We start from the raw sequence: 15,323 nt of genomic DNA, 5'->3' as shown, positions 1-15,323 counted from the left end.
CTTCTGCTTACTAAAATAAAAAACACTGCATCAACATTCCTACGTGGAAGTGAGTTCTAACCGCAAGACTCAGTCTTTCCACCACAGACCCAGCTCCAGAAAACCAGATCTGTTTCCTACCAGGAAGTTGTTAAACCCAGCATTAAAGGGCAGAGTAAGGGGCAGAGTTCTTTGAATTGGTCTTGGATGAATCCAAGTCAAGAATTTGGGGGTATGAAAATGTCCCCCTGCGTGTCCTTCCAGTTACTGGCCCTGCAGTTTCATGACGGAATCGTAAGGGGACTTAGAAGGGAAAGAATCGGGATTGGCATAAACTGGTCTCAGCGGAAGGGTAGGTGATTTCAAACCCTCTCTCATCTCCTTTTGACTTTGTCTCCAAGTGAGGGGTCTAGCATTGTTTCCTCCCAGGAGCTTAATGTTGCTATAATGGCATTCTGTTCTTTGCCAGGCTAGCTTGTTCTCTCTGCCTGCTGAAGGAACCTACCCTGCCTCCCAATCTGTTACGGAAATTTGAGACTATTTTAGATCCCTTAGAAGAGCTGAGGACTCTTAAGTAATTGGAGGCTATGTCTTGGTCCAGACAAATACCAGCCAGTCCTCTCCAGCCTCCTTTGTTAATGGTTCATATCCATTATGGGATATGCATTTTTGAGGACATACAGATTAGAAAAGGTTGGGAAAGATATTGTAACACTGGGACCTATGTCTTTGTGAATGCTTGTAAAGAAGCATGGTCTTGGGGTGCCTGGGTGGCTCAGTGGGTTAAAGCCTCTGCCTTCGGCTCAGGTCATGGTCCCAGGGTCTTGGGATCGAGCCCCACATCGGGCTCTCTGCTAAGCAGGGAGCCTGCTTCCCTTCCTCTCTCTCTGCCTGCCTCTCTGCCTACTTGTGATCTCTGTCAAATAAATAAATAAATAAATAAATAAATAAATAAATAAATAAGAAGCATGGTCTTTTCCTAACATGCATCTTGAGGTGAAGAAACTGCATTCCCCAGGGGCTTTGTTTTCTCTCTTCTCTAGAGACCTTACAGAGCCATGGCTGTGCAGGAAGGAGTTCTGGGGGCTGTAATTGGGACGACACAAGGAAATAGAAGCTCACAGGCTGAGTGGACAGATTGTATTGGGACAGGTAATACGTGATTTCTCCTTCTGAAAGATCAGTGTGAGAGCCAGGATTCTCTTGGAATAAAAGATGAGTTAGCCATTATCAAAGCTTGGCACATTCCCCCTACTGCCCACCACTTCTCTTACCCTTCATCTCCATCCATTCCTTCCAGGAGATCTTTCAAGGGCCCATTACGTGGTAGCACCATGCTGAGATACAACCATACAAAGATGAAAGCAAGTGTTCTCTGCCTTCAGGGAGCTTCCCTGGGGAAAGGGAGCTTTTGTAGGGGATCCAGTGCCCAAACTATATAGGGAGACAAGTGCTACAGTACAAGCGTGGACAGATCCAGAAGGATTCAGAAGGTGTTCCGACTCAAAGGAGGACATGCTTCCCTCTGTTTGGAGAAGGAGAGTAAGGAAGGGTTTCAGAGGGGAGGAAACTCTTAGAGTGGGGCCTGCAGGAGGAAGGCTATGCTTTTCCCTCTGTCTTGTGCGATCAGGAATAGGCTATAAAATTCTGTCCCCACTGTGTAGCCGGCAAACAGTTATTCAAGGCTCTCCCCATCTTCTGCTTGCCTCTTGGCTATTTCATTGCTCTTTAGTGCTGCCATTTAAGGGATAAGTGGAATTTCAATTCATTTATGTTGCTTTTGCTGAGAAGTTAGGGACAACAAACTGGTGGAGGAAAGATTTTAAAAAATAGAACATAAAGTTTTTATTAAGCCAGAATTGCTTTGTTTAATTGATTGTTACTAATCTGTAATTACTTTCAAATTTTTATGCTAGTGAAATATTGCAGCTATGCCAATATTAATTAATTGAGAGTGAAAACTCCTCCACCCCACCTCACCCATTCCCCAGGGACAGCATTCTTAGTCTGAGGAGTGTATTTCTGGATTTTTAATTTATGCTTCAATCCACAGTGATGATATTTTAAGAGAAAAATGAGATTGTGCCATTCGCATTGGTATACATAGCATCTACAGTTTGCTACTCTCTCCTACCCCTCTCCTAACTCTCTATATCATGAACAGACTTAGGACTAATTTTCAAAGAAATTGTCCTTATATGGCACAGAGAAAGTTACATATGGATATTGCTTTGAGTCAGTAGAAAAATCAATTTGGCCGAAATTCACCTCCTTCAAGAAGCCCTCTCTGATCAACTCTACTTTGATTTTTTTTCAGTCCCTTCTTCTGAATCATCTTAACATCTTGTTTTTGTATATGCTTTGGCCCCTGCCCCTAAACATATTCCTTTCTTGTACTCAACCCCTTTGGGTTGCCAAGACCAAAGACCCCATTCTGTAAGCCTTTTGGTTGCCTCTCGCTATTGATCTCTGTTCCAGTCTTCTCACTCTCTGCGTTGGCTTCTGTGCTAACTCTTCTGTCCCCTCACCACTTGGCTTCCATTCATTCCTTCCTTCACTCAGCAAATAAGTGCTGAGTGTCCCAACATGCCAGGGGGGATGCCCACACGTAGAGTTTGGGTCGCTTTAATCCGGACTCCAGATCATGGCCTCCTGCAATTCCACTTACCAAATTCTCCCTGTGTTTCTTGGTTCAGATTTCTAAGCTGGAGCATGTGGCCCAGTTTACAGAGGGGCATTCTGTGAACCAGGGCCTGTTCATCCAGATGTGGCTGGAGAGGGGTGTGGAGGACTGTGCCCGGGAGAGCCCTTCACAGCTCTGACATGCCCAGCTCAGTCCATCAATGTTCTCAGGTCTTACCTGTGCATTGGTGACATATCCCTAACTGGGACATAAGTGAGGAAGAACTGTGTCTCTTACCACGATCCGCTCGTAGAAAATGTTCATAAGCTGTGCTAACACAGGTGCTCTTTTGTTTACAGGAGGTGGGCTTATTGTGGGCAGTGAGCAAGCATCACAACCTCCTTCCTGTTCAGACAGCACGACTATTTATCAGAGCTTTCTGTGCCGTAGAGAATTCCGGGTCCTATCACACGAACTCTGTCTTTGAAGGTAAAGGTGAAGAGAGATTAGAAACTGGAAGGAAGGGTGCCTGGGTGGCTCAGTGGGTTAAGCCTCTGCCTTCGGCTCAGGTTGTGATCTTAGGGTCCTGGGATCGAGACCCACGTCGAGCTCTCTGTTCAGCAGGGAGTCTGCTTTCCCCTCTCTCTCTCCCTGCCTCTCTGACTACTTGTGATCTCTCTCTCTGTCAAATAAATAAATAAAATCTTAAATAAATTTTAAAAAACTGGAGGAAAATTAGATGTGAGAAATATAAAACGAGTGCCATTTTTAAATTCCCACACATGGAAATAAAAAAAAATGAGTATTTAAAATGGAATTAAAGACCTAGCCCAGGGGCACCTGGGTGGCTCAGTGGGTTAAAGCCTCTGCCTTCGGCTCAGGTCATGATCTCAGGGTCCTGGGATCGAACCCCACATCAGGCTCTCTGATCAGCGGGGAGCCTGTTTTCCCCTCTCTCTCTGCCTGCCTCTCTGCCTGCTTGTGATCTCTATCTGTCAAATAAATAAATAAAATTAAAAAAAAAAAAAAAGAAAAAAGACCTAGCCCAGAGTCCTTTTGCTTGGTTCCAGGCAATTTTATTCAACAATTGTCTTCAAATGCCCAGGTCACAATTCCTATTAATACACAAAATTTCTAGAAGAAATCATAACACAACATACCACTGATGACTCAAGACAGAGGGCTAGGAGGTTAGAGTCTAGTTTGTATCCAGTCTTAAATATAAAGTTTTGTCAGGGGTGACACGGAGAATCAGTGACAATTATATGGTATTAGAAATAGTGCTCGCATGGTTTTTCTACCCTGTCCTCTCATGTTCTTGGTACCAGTCTTCCAGCTCTCTTCATTTGTTTGAGAGGACTTCCACAAAACATCAGCAGATTGCAAGTTCAAGTTCAAATAAAATAGCTAGCTTGAGGAACCGGCTGACTGACTGCGTTGCAGTGGGCGTGCAGGAGGAAGTAATCCTCAGAGCTGCTACCAGAATCCTAGGGGCACCGGGGAGCCAAGCGGCGCAGGGCCCCCTTCTGCAAAGGGCCTGCCTGGGGAGAGAGGAACCCAGAGAAATAATGGCGTGCCTCAGGCTGCCAGGAGGCACAGGGGAAGCCATCAAAGGAAGCAAGTGTGTGGAAGGGATCAGAATCAGTGCTCCCCTCAGCACTCTTGCTTCATCCGTTGCAGCCAAGGCTCTCCCCGCTGCCCAGGCGGCTCTGGGGCTCCCCCCTGGCTTCCCCACCTCCAGGTTAACACTGCTCCTGTCCCTCCTCCACACCAGCTCTCACCACCCTTTCCAAATGATCAAGGAAGTGGCTCTTCTGTCCAGAAAAAATTGCTTTATCGCTGCCTGCCTCACACACACACACACCCCACACATGCAGATACCCCACCCCACCCCACCCCGCACCCACACCCAGATCCTTCATGGAACATTGACATTCTGACCCCAGCCACGTCTTCTAACATCACCTGTCCTTACTTCCTGCCACGGGACACCAGACTCTCATAACCGCTCTAGCCTCCTGACCTTCTTTTTTTGTATCTGGAATGTTACTGACACCCCAAAACCTGCCATCTGTCCTCCTCATCTTTCCCTCCCCTTCCCACAGCCCGAAGAGGAAATTCTCCTCTGTGTTATCATAACACTTGGGTTATACTTCTGACCGCAGTGATTTTTCTCGTTCCCAGGTGTGTTTTGTCTTTTGGACTTTGAGCATCTTTAGGGCAGAAATCTTATGTCCATTCACCTTCACACTCCAGCAGCTAGCAAAGGGGAGGTGCTCATTTGTAGGTGCTCGCAAGTAGTTTTTGAAAGAAGGCTATTCATGGAGACAGTTGTCGTCTTTTAAATATTTGATACACTTTTGGACTAGACATGGACAGCTCTTAAGGCGTCAATCCTGAAAACAGGTTTCCAACACATGTTGGTTCCCTCACCAGCAAAATAAAAATATTAATCTGGGTTACATAACAATTAATGTGCAAGAACAGATAGTTCAGGTACCAGGAAGAAATCTGGTTAGGAGGCTGGCAGTGTGAATCCAAACTCTCTTTTCAAACACTTTGAAGAAAAACAAGGGGTACTTTTCCTTGATGAGGACCCAGGTTTTGGGTATCTCTTTTTGCCTGGATTTGCTTAGATAAAAAATCGAGGATCGGATTACAGGTCTTCTTCTCCTTTAACTCTAAAATTATAGGATTCTGATGGTTCCACTTAACAAATGTTAAGTATTCCATAATTTTTTGGTGGGTGCTCAAGTTGGCAATCCAAGCTACACTGAAAGACCTGCTTCTTACCAGCGCTGCAAAGCATATTCAGAAATCCATTTGACTTTGAATAATGGACGTGCAAACACATTAAGTCATCATCTCCACAACTGTTCTGTTTTTTTAAGAGACCTCGCTCAGCAAGTTGGAAGATCATTGAACCATGGGAGGGTGATAAAAGAATAAAAAGTCACTGATTAGTGATTTCAGGACAAGGAACTGGATCCTCGCTCAGTATCAGTGTCCATACGCTGCTCACAACCCAAGCAGGAATGTTTGATCACCAGCAGCTAGCCTTTCTCAGGTTGGCTTCTGGAAGACTCATCAAGTTCCTGATTTTTGAGCTTCTTGAGTTTGTTGCTTTCGCCACTCCCACGCTGGTGATCATGGAACAGTTTGCCACTGCCTATCAAAAGAAAGCGGGTAGCGCCGGGAAAACGCATTATTGGCTGATTGTTTCCTGTTCCATTGCCTATGTGGCTTCTGTGACTCTACTGGTATGGGTTCCCGTTAAAGTTCTCTTACACAAGAAGTATCGCCTTTACAAAAAAATTAAAGGATGGTGAGTAAAATGGTTCTAAAGCAGGGAATCTCTGTGATGCTTTCCAAGACACTTTCTCAGGTACTACAGGTAAGGATGTTTGCGTAGCACAAATGCACATAATGTACGCGTGTTATGATCAGTGAAGAGGACTTAGCACCGCTTCTATAGATATGTTGATAATATGGTATCTTCCTTTAAAAAACAATAGGGACATTTTTCCTGACTGATAGCAACACATTAATGTGTTCCTAAGTTTGCAGTTAGCATGAGTCCATGATATACTAAATGTTGGGCCTAATTCCTGTACACTGAACTGCATAAAGTTACCACAGTGAATTTATAGAAATCATAATTGAGAGATTATAACGTAGAATTTTACTTTTGTGTGAAACAGAGTAATGTCTATTTAGAAATGTTTATATTGCGTTGTTTTGCAGGTCTAAAGAAATCATCCTTTGACCCTTAATCAACTGAGATTTTTAAGCAACTGGTCTCTTTACTTAGATTTTTAAAAAAATAATACTTTACTATGTCAGTAAATTGTTTTTCCCTGGTGTGTGTCTGGTGGGGGGGACTGCCGCAGTAACAGTATAGATATGTTTTAAGTCAATTAAGATCTAATGTTGGTTCAACAGTAATTTGATGACTGTATCACCTGTATCAATTAAGTACAAATAATCTCTGATACTAATATTTTTTCCTTTTAGATCTTCAGATCTGATTTTCACTCATCTGAGATTTCTTTGTTTTCTTTGCTTAGTTAAACCTTCTTTCATACTGATATTTTATTTATTTATTTTAAAGATTTTATTTATTTATTTGACAGAGAGTGGGAGAACACAGCAGGGGGAGGGGTAGGCTGAGGGAAAAGCAGGCCCCTCTGCTGAACAGGGAGCCCCATACCAGCTTGATCCCAGGACCCTGGGATCATGACCTGAGCCAAAGGCAGAGGCTTAACTGACTGAGCCACCCAGGCGCCCTAATACTAATCTTTTATTTTAAAGTCAAACAACATCAACATATTTGAAAGCAAGCCCCTGGGAATTTTAACAAGGGCATAAATGTAAAAATCATAGAGACAACCATCTAATTGTATTGGGAGGGTGCAGAAGGGGAGGACTGACGTGTTGAGTTCACAAGGGATCTCTGGGTCCCAATTTTAGATGTGGGACTTTCATTTCCCTGAGGGCAAATCTGTTGAAGTGTTTCTGGAAATAAACCATTTGGTTGACAGTGTTTATCGGTGGGGTTTGGGATTTTCCAAACCTTGACCCAAAGTTTCAGAATTACCTATGGAGCAGGTTTGGAGCTGAGCTGGGTCCTTTACTTCTTACACCACCTAGGAGTAACTTTGACTGTCCAGGACTCCTGGCTGGGCTGGGAGTTTTGAGGGAAGGATGGGCTATCTAAATGACTCTAGACACCATTGGTTTACTCCAGCCCAGAAAGGCACTCCTTGATTTTTGTTTTGTTTTGTTTTTTTACATTGACTCAAATCCCTAGGACTGTAGGTTCTGAGTATCATTCAGGCAGCAAACCTTCCATGTCAGTTACCATCATCATCATTAAGGTATAAGTGCTTCTTTACTTATTATGTATGTGCTGAGAGATTTACATGTGAATTTCATTTCCTTCTGTACTACCTTATAAATAGATATTTTCCTGAGTTTATCATTGTTATTCCCGAGAGGAAATTTATGATTAGAGAGGTTATGCAACTTCCCTGGTCATTTAACTAGTGAGTGAGAGGGTCAGACTTTGGACCTCCATCCATCTGACTCCATAATCGGTACTTCTTTTTTTTTCTTTTTTTCTTTTTAAGATTTTTATTTATTTATGTATTTGAGAGAGAGAAGACAGAATGAGAGAGGTGAGGATGAGAGGAGAGAGGTCAGAGGGAGAAGCAGACTTCCTGCCGAGCAGGGAGCCCAGTGCAGGACTCGATCCTGGGACTTCAGGATCATGACATAAGCGGAAGGCAGTCGCTTAACCAACTGAGCCACCCAGACGACCCATGATCGGTACTTCTAACCACTCTCCTAACTGTGTCTTTGAATGACAAGGTCCCAGTCTGCTGGGGTAAGCTGAGGGTAAGGAAGAAAGTAGCTTTATGTTTCTACTCCCCAGTACACATTTTGTTTTACAAATCTGGTCCACGTACTCTCCTTGTGCTAATGAGCCTTGGGCTGTGTCACAGTTACACTTTCCATGAATTCTTTGGGGAAATACTTTTCTGGTCTTTCATTTTCTTTGTAGGTGTGGCTGGGCACAGGTGTTCTAAACAGGTATACGATAGGTTATTTAGTTTTACTGCAACCGTGAAACTATTTCCTCATGGCCTCATTTGTGAACACTGTCATATTGCTATCTCTTACTGGCATAGAAGAGAAAAGTTACCTAGCTCAATCCTAGTACACATTTTGTACTATTAAATTAAAGTTTTATGACAGCCAGGTGGGGTATGTGCTAGTATTCTCATTTTATAGATAAAGAAATAGAAACTCTAATAAGTGATCGACTTTGTCAGGTCAAAAAATTTGTAACTGGTGGAGCTGGAATTTATAAGCCCAGATTGGCCTAAATCTGTGCTCTTTCCTTTATCTTGTATAACTTCGCCTTTATTTTTTTCTGTCTTTGAATGCCAAGTGTATTTCAAAATCAACGCAACTCTTTTAGTGTCATTAAGATATAGTACATCCAAAGATGTGTATTTGGATATTATATATGATTCTCAAACTTGTGTATATGGGTATTTGAATATATGTGGTCAGGCAGAGTGTTTATCCTAATTGCTAGATAAAGATGATGCAAAAATAATTGGTATTATAGAAGGTAGGAATTGAAATAATGACTATTGAAGAATGCTTAAATAGTTATTTACACAAAATCTTTTTTTTTTAAAGATTTTATTTATTTATTTGACAGAGAGAGAGACCACAAGTAGGCAGAGAGGCAGGCAGAGAGTCAGGAGGAAGCAGGCTCCCTGCTGAGCAGAGAGCCCAATGCGGGACTCGATCCCAGAACGTCGAGATCATGACCTGAGCCGAAGGCTCCACTGAGCCACCCAGGCGCCCCTATTTACACAAAATCTTATAGGTCCTTAGTATTTACAGATAGATGGTTGTCCTATTTAAGGACGTCCCTATAGGTTCACAATGCCATTATTAGCCCCATGAAGCTGGTATTCAGAAGAGAACGAAGAATGCGCCTTGGCCATATAGCTGAGAGGAACAGACCTGAGTTCGAATCTCAGCTTTTTTTCTTTTTTTTTAAGATTTTATTTATTTATTTGACAGACAGAGAGACAACGAGAGCAGGAACACAAGCAGGGGGAGAGGGAGTGGGAGAGGGAGAAGCGGGCTTCCCGCCAATCAGGGAGCCTGATGCAGGGCTCGATCCCAGGACCCTGGGATCATGACCTGAGGCAAAGGCCAATGCTTAACAACTGAGCCACCCAGGCGCCCCAAATCTCAGCTTTGACATTGACTGTGAGGATTTGTGTGAGTTATTTAAGTCCCTTTGAATCTTAATTTTCTCATGAGCATAACAGGGGCAACTGAGCTTTTTCATATGAAGTGCTGTTTTAAGAAACTGAATAGGAGTAGGCATATAAAATTCCAAGCATAATGCCTGGCACGTAGTATGGATTCTATGAATATTATTGTTATTACCTCAGGCTGAATTTAGTATTTCCATTTAATTAGCAATAATCACGCCTCAGATAAACCTCATTGACTACCATACTGCCACTGCACAAAGCTAGTATTTCCATTTAAAACATGATCTTGTTTAGGGGCACCCGGGTGGCTTAGTTGGGTATGTGTCTAACTCTTGATTTCGGCTCAGATTGTGATTTCAGGGTTGTGAGACTGAGCCCAGTGTTGGGCTCTGTGCTTAGCATGGAGCCTGCTTAAGATTCCCTCTCTTTCTCCCTCTGCCCCGTCCCACCCCATGCACTCTCTCTAATTAAAAATACCAAAATGAATAAATAAATAAATAAACAAAAATGTGATCTTGTTTAATCCCCAGAATAGCTCTGAGAAGTGGTAAAAGTGATTTTAAAAAAAGTGATGATGAAGAAAATTATATGCTATAAGTGATATTTTTCGAATTTGGAAAATCTTATAGGTCTCTTTCATCCTTTGAGAAAAATGATGGCCCATATAGTGATATCATGAATATCTTATAAAGTATTTGGCACTTATACAGTGCTTCTATGTTTTTTCACTTGACCTGCATGCCAGTGTTGCGAAGTTGACTGAGTAGATATAACTTCTATTTTGTAAGGGAGGAAACTTGCCAGAGATCTTAAGACATCCACACTAAATCAACAGTAGAGTCTAAACTTTAATCCAGTGCTCTTTCCTTTACTCTTGTGAAACACCTCCTTATTCTCTTTAGAATGAGTGTTCCTTTTTCAGGATGCCTGTCATAATTCGTAATAGACTAGGGAGATGGTTTGAGGAATGAGGAAAAGCTGTTTATGTACACACCAAATTGTATATCCCAGTAAATAAGAGAAATCCTTTCCTGGGCTCTCAGTGAATGTGTGAAACCATTGAGCTACAAAGCTGGTCTGCAACTGGAGCGTATCTCAGTGGAGAGGGTACCTGGGGATAGGATAATAACGGAGGACTCGTGGGGATCCCCAGAATGCCTTGGGACCCAGGGATGCATTTCAGAAATTCTCTCAGTCTTTCAGAGTACAATTACCTTGGATCATGACATGTCATGAATTCCAGGAGGTGCCATGTTCGAAACATGCCAATATTTTGGACTGCATTTTACCTTGCTTAAGTCCTTAACCTATCAGACATGATTTGCTGTTGATTTGTTTAAGATAGTGGTAGTAATAGTAGTAGTAGTTATAGTCGTAGTAAAATAAGAGAAGTACTTATTGAAAGCTGCTCTGTAGGAGCACTATGTACCAAGCATAGTGGTAAACGCATGGCCTCTATTATTTTAGTTAATTCTCTGACCTTTTTATGTAAGAACACTTAGAGTGTTCTTCTTACAAATGAGGAAATTGGGGCACAGAAATTATAAGACCACATAGCCAGTGAGCTGTGGAACCAAAACTGACCACAGGGTGGTCTGTCTCCAGAGCCTGGTCTCTTGAGGACCTTACTACCTTACTACCTTAAGTAAGGACCTACTTCTTACTACCTTCCTACCACAGTGGCACACACAAGTCATGTGCACAGTGGTAGTAACACCTGGGCACTGCTGGACAGGTTGGGCGAATGGGAGGAGGTAGAGCTTGCTCTTTTCAGACCTGGGAAGGCCATCAGTAAGTTACCATGAACTAAGCACTGGTGCTTAATTTACTTCTTCTCAGAGCACTCCTCCTTTTTTCAGTGGGTCTGTCCATTTTCTGTTCATTAGCAATAATTGTGTGACATTTGACTATAGGCTTTTTCTTCCTTGCCCCACCATATCCAGTAAATTGGGAATATACTTACTTTTGCTTTTCTCTCCCACCTTCTGAAATAAGTTACCAGATTCCATTAATTCTTCCTCTTTGATCTCTCTTGCACCACCTCTTTGTTCTCCATGACTGTTAACCTCACCCCAGTTAGGCACTAACTTCGAGGGGCATCTTACATGGACATAGTTCCCCAAATTTACCTATGTTCAAATCCAGTATCAGTATTTGTCTTGGTTGTTTTGTTTAAGGAAGCATGAAGAACACTTTATTAACTAATGCTGGGACTCATAAACTTCACCTGCTGGTGTCCTTGTCCTTTGCTTCTTCTCCCCACCATTCCCCTCCTTTACAGTCTGTGTTCACAGAGTAAAAATCTCCTTTAAAAATGTTTTCTGCATTCATCTGTTGATGGACATCTAGGTTCTTTCCATAGTTTGGCTATTGTAAACATTGCTGCTATAAACATTTGGGTGCACGTGCCCCTTCGGATCACTACGTTTGTATCTTTAGGGTAAATACCCAGTAGTGCAATTGCTGGGTCATAGGGTAGTTCTATGCAGCCATCAAAAGAAAGGAAATCTTGCATTTTGCGACAATGTGGATGGAACTAGAGGGTATTATGCTTAGTGAAATAAGTCAATCGGAGAAGGACAACTATCACATGATCTCCCTGATATGAGGAAGTAGAGATGCAGCCTGGGGGGTTTGGGGGGTAGGAGAAGAATAAATGAAACAAGATGGGATCAGGAGGGAGACAAACCATAAGTGACTCTTAATCTCACAAAACAAACTGAGGGTTGCTGGGGAGAGGAGGGTCCGGAGAGGGGGGTGGGGTTATGGACATTGGGGAGGGTATGTGCTATGGTGAGTGCTGTGAAGTGTGTAAACCTGGCGATTCACAGACCTGTACCCCTGGGGATAAAAATACATTATATGTTTATAAAAAATAATAATAATAAATTTAAAAAATGTTTTCTGCACACCATTCCTGCCCCTTAAAAATGGAATCTCCCCCTTGCTTGTATAATGGTATTGATATTATACCACAGAATCCTAAAGCTAGAAGGCCACCTTAGAGTTCTACCACACTATTTCTCACAATACAGATAGACAATGGACATCTGATTTCAAGGGGGAATTCACTAGTTTTTGTGTCTCTGATTCTGAGGATGATCTTCCTTATTTCTATATAAGAAAATAAAAATCTGCCACCATGAAAGTTCCTCCCCATCTTCTTTGCAGACTTCATGTTTTCTATCCCCCCTTGATATGCCAGTGAATTTGGCCATGGCCAGGAGCTCCAATTCCTACGCCTGATTATCTAGATTCCCCTCCCCCACTTTCTTTTTAAGTAGGCTCCATGTCTAGCTGGAGCCCAGTGTGGGGCATGAACTCATGACCTTGAGATCAAGACCTGAGCTGAGGTCAAGAGTTGGATGCTTAATGGACTGAGTCACCCAGGTGCCCCCCGTAATTTCCCCTTTTTATTGCTTTGCAAGTGTTCTCATTGGCTCATAATATAAAATCCCCCTTATATGATGATGATTCCCAAAATTGTGTCTCCAGAGTTGACTTTCCTCTGAGTGACTTCAGAGGAAAGTGTGTATAGTAAAGTTTTTCAAATATTTGAAGGTAGCTACCTCACTCTGCCATCGCAAGCACACCCCATGGCAGTCTGCTAAGTCTTCTGTGGGGTACAGGTTTCATCAGGTGTCTCGCTCTGTCATTTCTGGAACTTTTGCCCTTTTGGATATTTCCTTGGGACGATAGCTGACTTGTTAATGTTCAGATGATCTCATTGATACTCTGATATCCTATGGATTCAGCTGTCAACTTCAGCTATTGGTGTGATGTATTGACTTCAACTACAACTGTGTCATGTTCATCACTGAGGGTGTGACTTCTCGAAAAACTGGCTTTTATTGCAGTTACCTTATCTTGTGCTTAGGCAACTTCCAGGAACCTGTAAGTGCCATACAGTCAGTGTGTCTTACGTGGTTTTTCATGCCAGGAACAGAGTGTAGTACACATATTTAACAATAGTTTAGACAAATGGGTGAATGGATGAGTGCAGAACTCGGCTTGTAGTATGAGCTCCCTGGGGTTAGTGTCAAGGAGGAGGGTCATTATTTTTTGTCGGGAAGTTAATGGAAGATTGTGGGGAATCTTGAAAGACAAGGAAGGGAACTTGGACTTGAAGAGCTAGGTGATAGAGAATGTGTGTGAGTTTCTGAGCATAGAGTGGTTTCCCCCATTATTATCTGACCTGCACTTTGTCCATGAAAAATCTCAGGGCCAGAATTCTTGCTGCACAAATAGGAATCATTAACTCATCATGGCTGAGCTCAGTCAGGTCTTTCTTCGTAGGGCTACTCCTGGGGGAGGGAGGGGTCCTTCTTTCTAATTTATTCCAGATATCCCCAGAGCTCTACTGGTAGTGCCCTAGCTCATCCTTCCACCTGGAGCTTACACCTGGTCCACAAGTCCTTCTCCTCAGCTGTTCTGTTCTCTGATTACAGCCTTGCACTAGTCTTAGCACAAGTACACTTTCAAAGATGTGTCTGTGGGATTTCCAACATAAATTTCATTGTGTGAATTTCCTAGGAGAGCTCTTACAGAGTATCACAAGCTTGGGAGTGTAAACCATAGAAATACACAGTCCCCTAATTCTGGAGGCTAGAAATCTGAGGCCAAGGTGTTGATTAGTTCCTTCTGAGGGCTGTGAAGGAGAATCTGTTCCAGGCCTCCCAGCTTCCGGTGTTTCGCTGGCACTCTTCAGCATTCCTGAACATATTGACGCATCACCCTGATCTCTGCCTTCATCATCACGTGGTGTTCTCCCTGTGTCTCCTCACATGGTCTTCCCTCTGTGCGTGTCTGTCTCCAGATTTTCCCTTTTTATAAGGACGCCGGTCATGTTGGATGAGGGCCCATGCTGATGACCTCATTTTAACTTACTACCTCTGGAAAGGTACTATTTCCAATATAATCACATTCTGAGGTACTGGGGGTTGGGACTTCAACATGGGTCTGCCTATGACAGTCTGCCCTCTGGCCCTGTCCAAAATTCATCTTCTTCTAACATGCAAAATAGACTCATTGAAACCGAGAAGGGCAAATTTCACTAAATTTTGAGGCTTGAGAATAATCCCCTGTGGCTGGACATTGTGTCCTCTGGGCCTGTCAGACTGGAGGCTCCATGCTTTTCCTGGCTTCTGGGTCTGAGGAGGAAACCTTTGGGCCACTGGTGGCAGTGGTAGCCTCTCAGGCCTCTGAAGCACTGTCAGAGTCATTCTTCCCTTTTCTTGAAAGATAGTACACGTTCACAGCCAAATAGCTCTAGCAGCCCACTTCCTGCCTCTTGAATCCCAGAAGGCTAACAGCTTTCCTTCCTTTTTGTCGCATCTCTGTCCCCTTTTAGTCCCAGCTGGCAGTGGCAGCATTTCTGCTGAGACAGGTGATTGGATTCACAGGCCACACCCTTAGTATCCTCTCTAGAACATCCTCTTTCATTTTTTAAAAAGATTTTATTTATTTGAGAGAGAGAACATGAGCATCAGAGTGGGGCATGAAGGGGCAGGGGAAGAGGGAGAAGCAGACTCCGTGCTGAGCAGGGAGCCCGATGTGGAACTTGATCCCAGGACCCCAGGATCATGACCTGAGCCGGAGCCAAACACTTACCCCACTAGCCACCCAGGTGCCCCTCTTATTTTTTACACCATGGATAGACAGAAATTTCCAAATCTTCAAGTTCCAGTTCCTTAACAGTTATTCTTTCTTCAATTTCTCTCTCCACTCTTGAATTTTGCTCTAAGCAGCAAGGAAACACCAGGCAGTGTCTTCAGGACTTGGCTTAGAAATCTCAGCTAAGTATCTGAGTTCATCAGCTGTGAAGTTCTACTCCGTACCCCGCAGAACACAGGTCCTCCAAGTGTTCTGCTACTTTATAGAAAGGATCACCTTCCCTCCAGTTTCTAGTAACTCTA

At 43.1% G+C, this 15,323-nt stretch overlaps 1 protein-coding gene and 1 pseudogene across 1 annotated transcript in view; one reads left to right on the top strand and one right to left on the bottom strand.

Annotated features, from left to right (window-relative positions):
* Nucleotides 1–1,037: 1,037 nt before the first annotated feature.
* TMEM236 (transmembrane protein 236) overlaps nucleotides 1,038–15,323 on the top strand; it is a 38,322-nt gene continuing 24,036 nt past the window's right edge. The window contains exons 1-4 of the mRNA XM_032880972.1: nucleotides 1,038–1,131; nucleotides 2,962–3,062; nucleotides 3,931–4,343; nucleotides 5,601–5,927. Coding sequence (XP_032736863.1) covers nucleotides 1,038–1,131; nucleotides 2,962–3,062; nucleotides 3,931–4,343; nucleotides 5,601–5,927 — 935 coding nt within the window. The remainder of the gene's footprint in view (nucleotides 1,132–2,961; nucleotides 3,063–3,930; nucleotides 4,344–5,600; nucleotides 5,928–15,323) is intronic.
* LOC116881268 lies at nucleotides 9,556–9,670 on the bottom strand (annotated as a pseudogene).

The sequence above is a fragment of the Lontra canadensis genome, unplaced genomic scaffold, assembly GCF_010015895.1.
Source record: "Lontra canadensis isolate GAN:19392208 unplaced genomic scaffold, GSC_riverotter_1.0 scaffold72, whole genome shotgun sequence".
Classification (NCBI taxonomy): domain Eukaryota; kingdom Metazoa; phylum Chordata; class Mammalia; order Carnivora; family Mustelidae; genus Lontra; species Lontra canadensis.
This window is presented reverse-complemented; position numbering and strand designations above follow the sequence as displayed.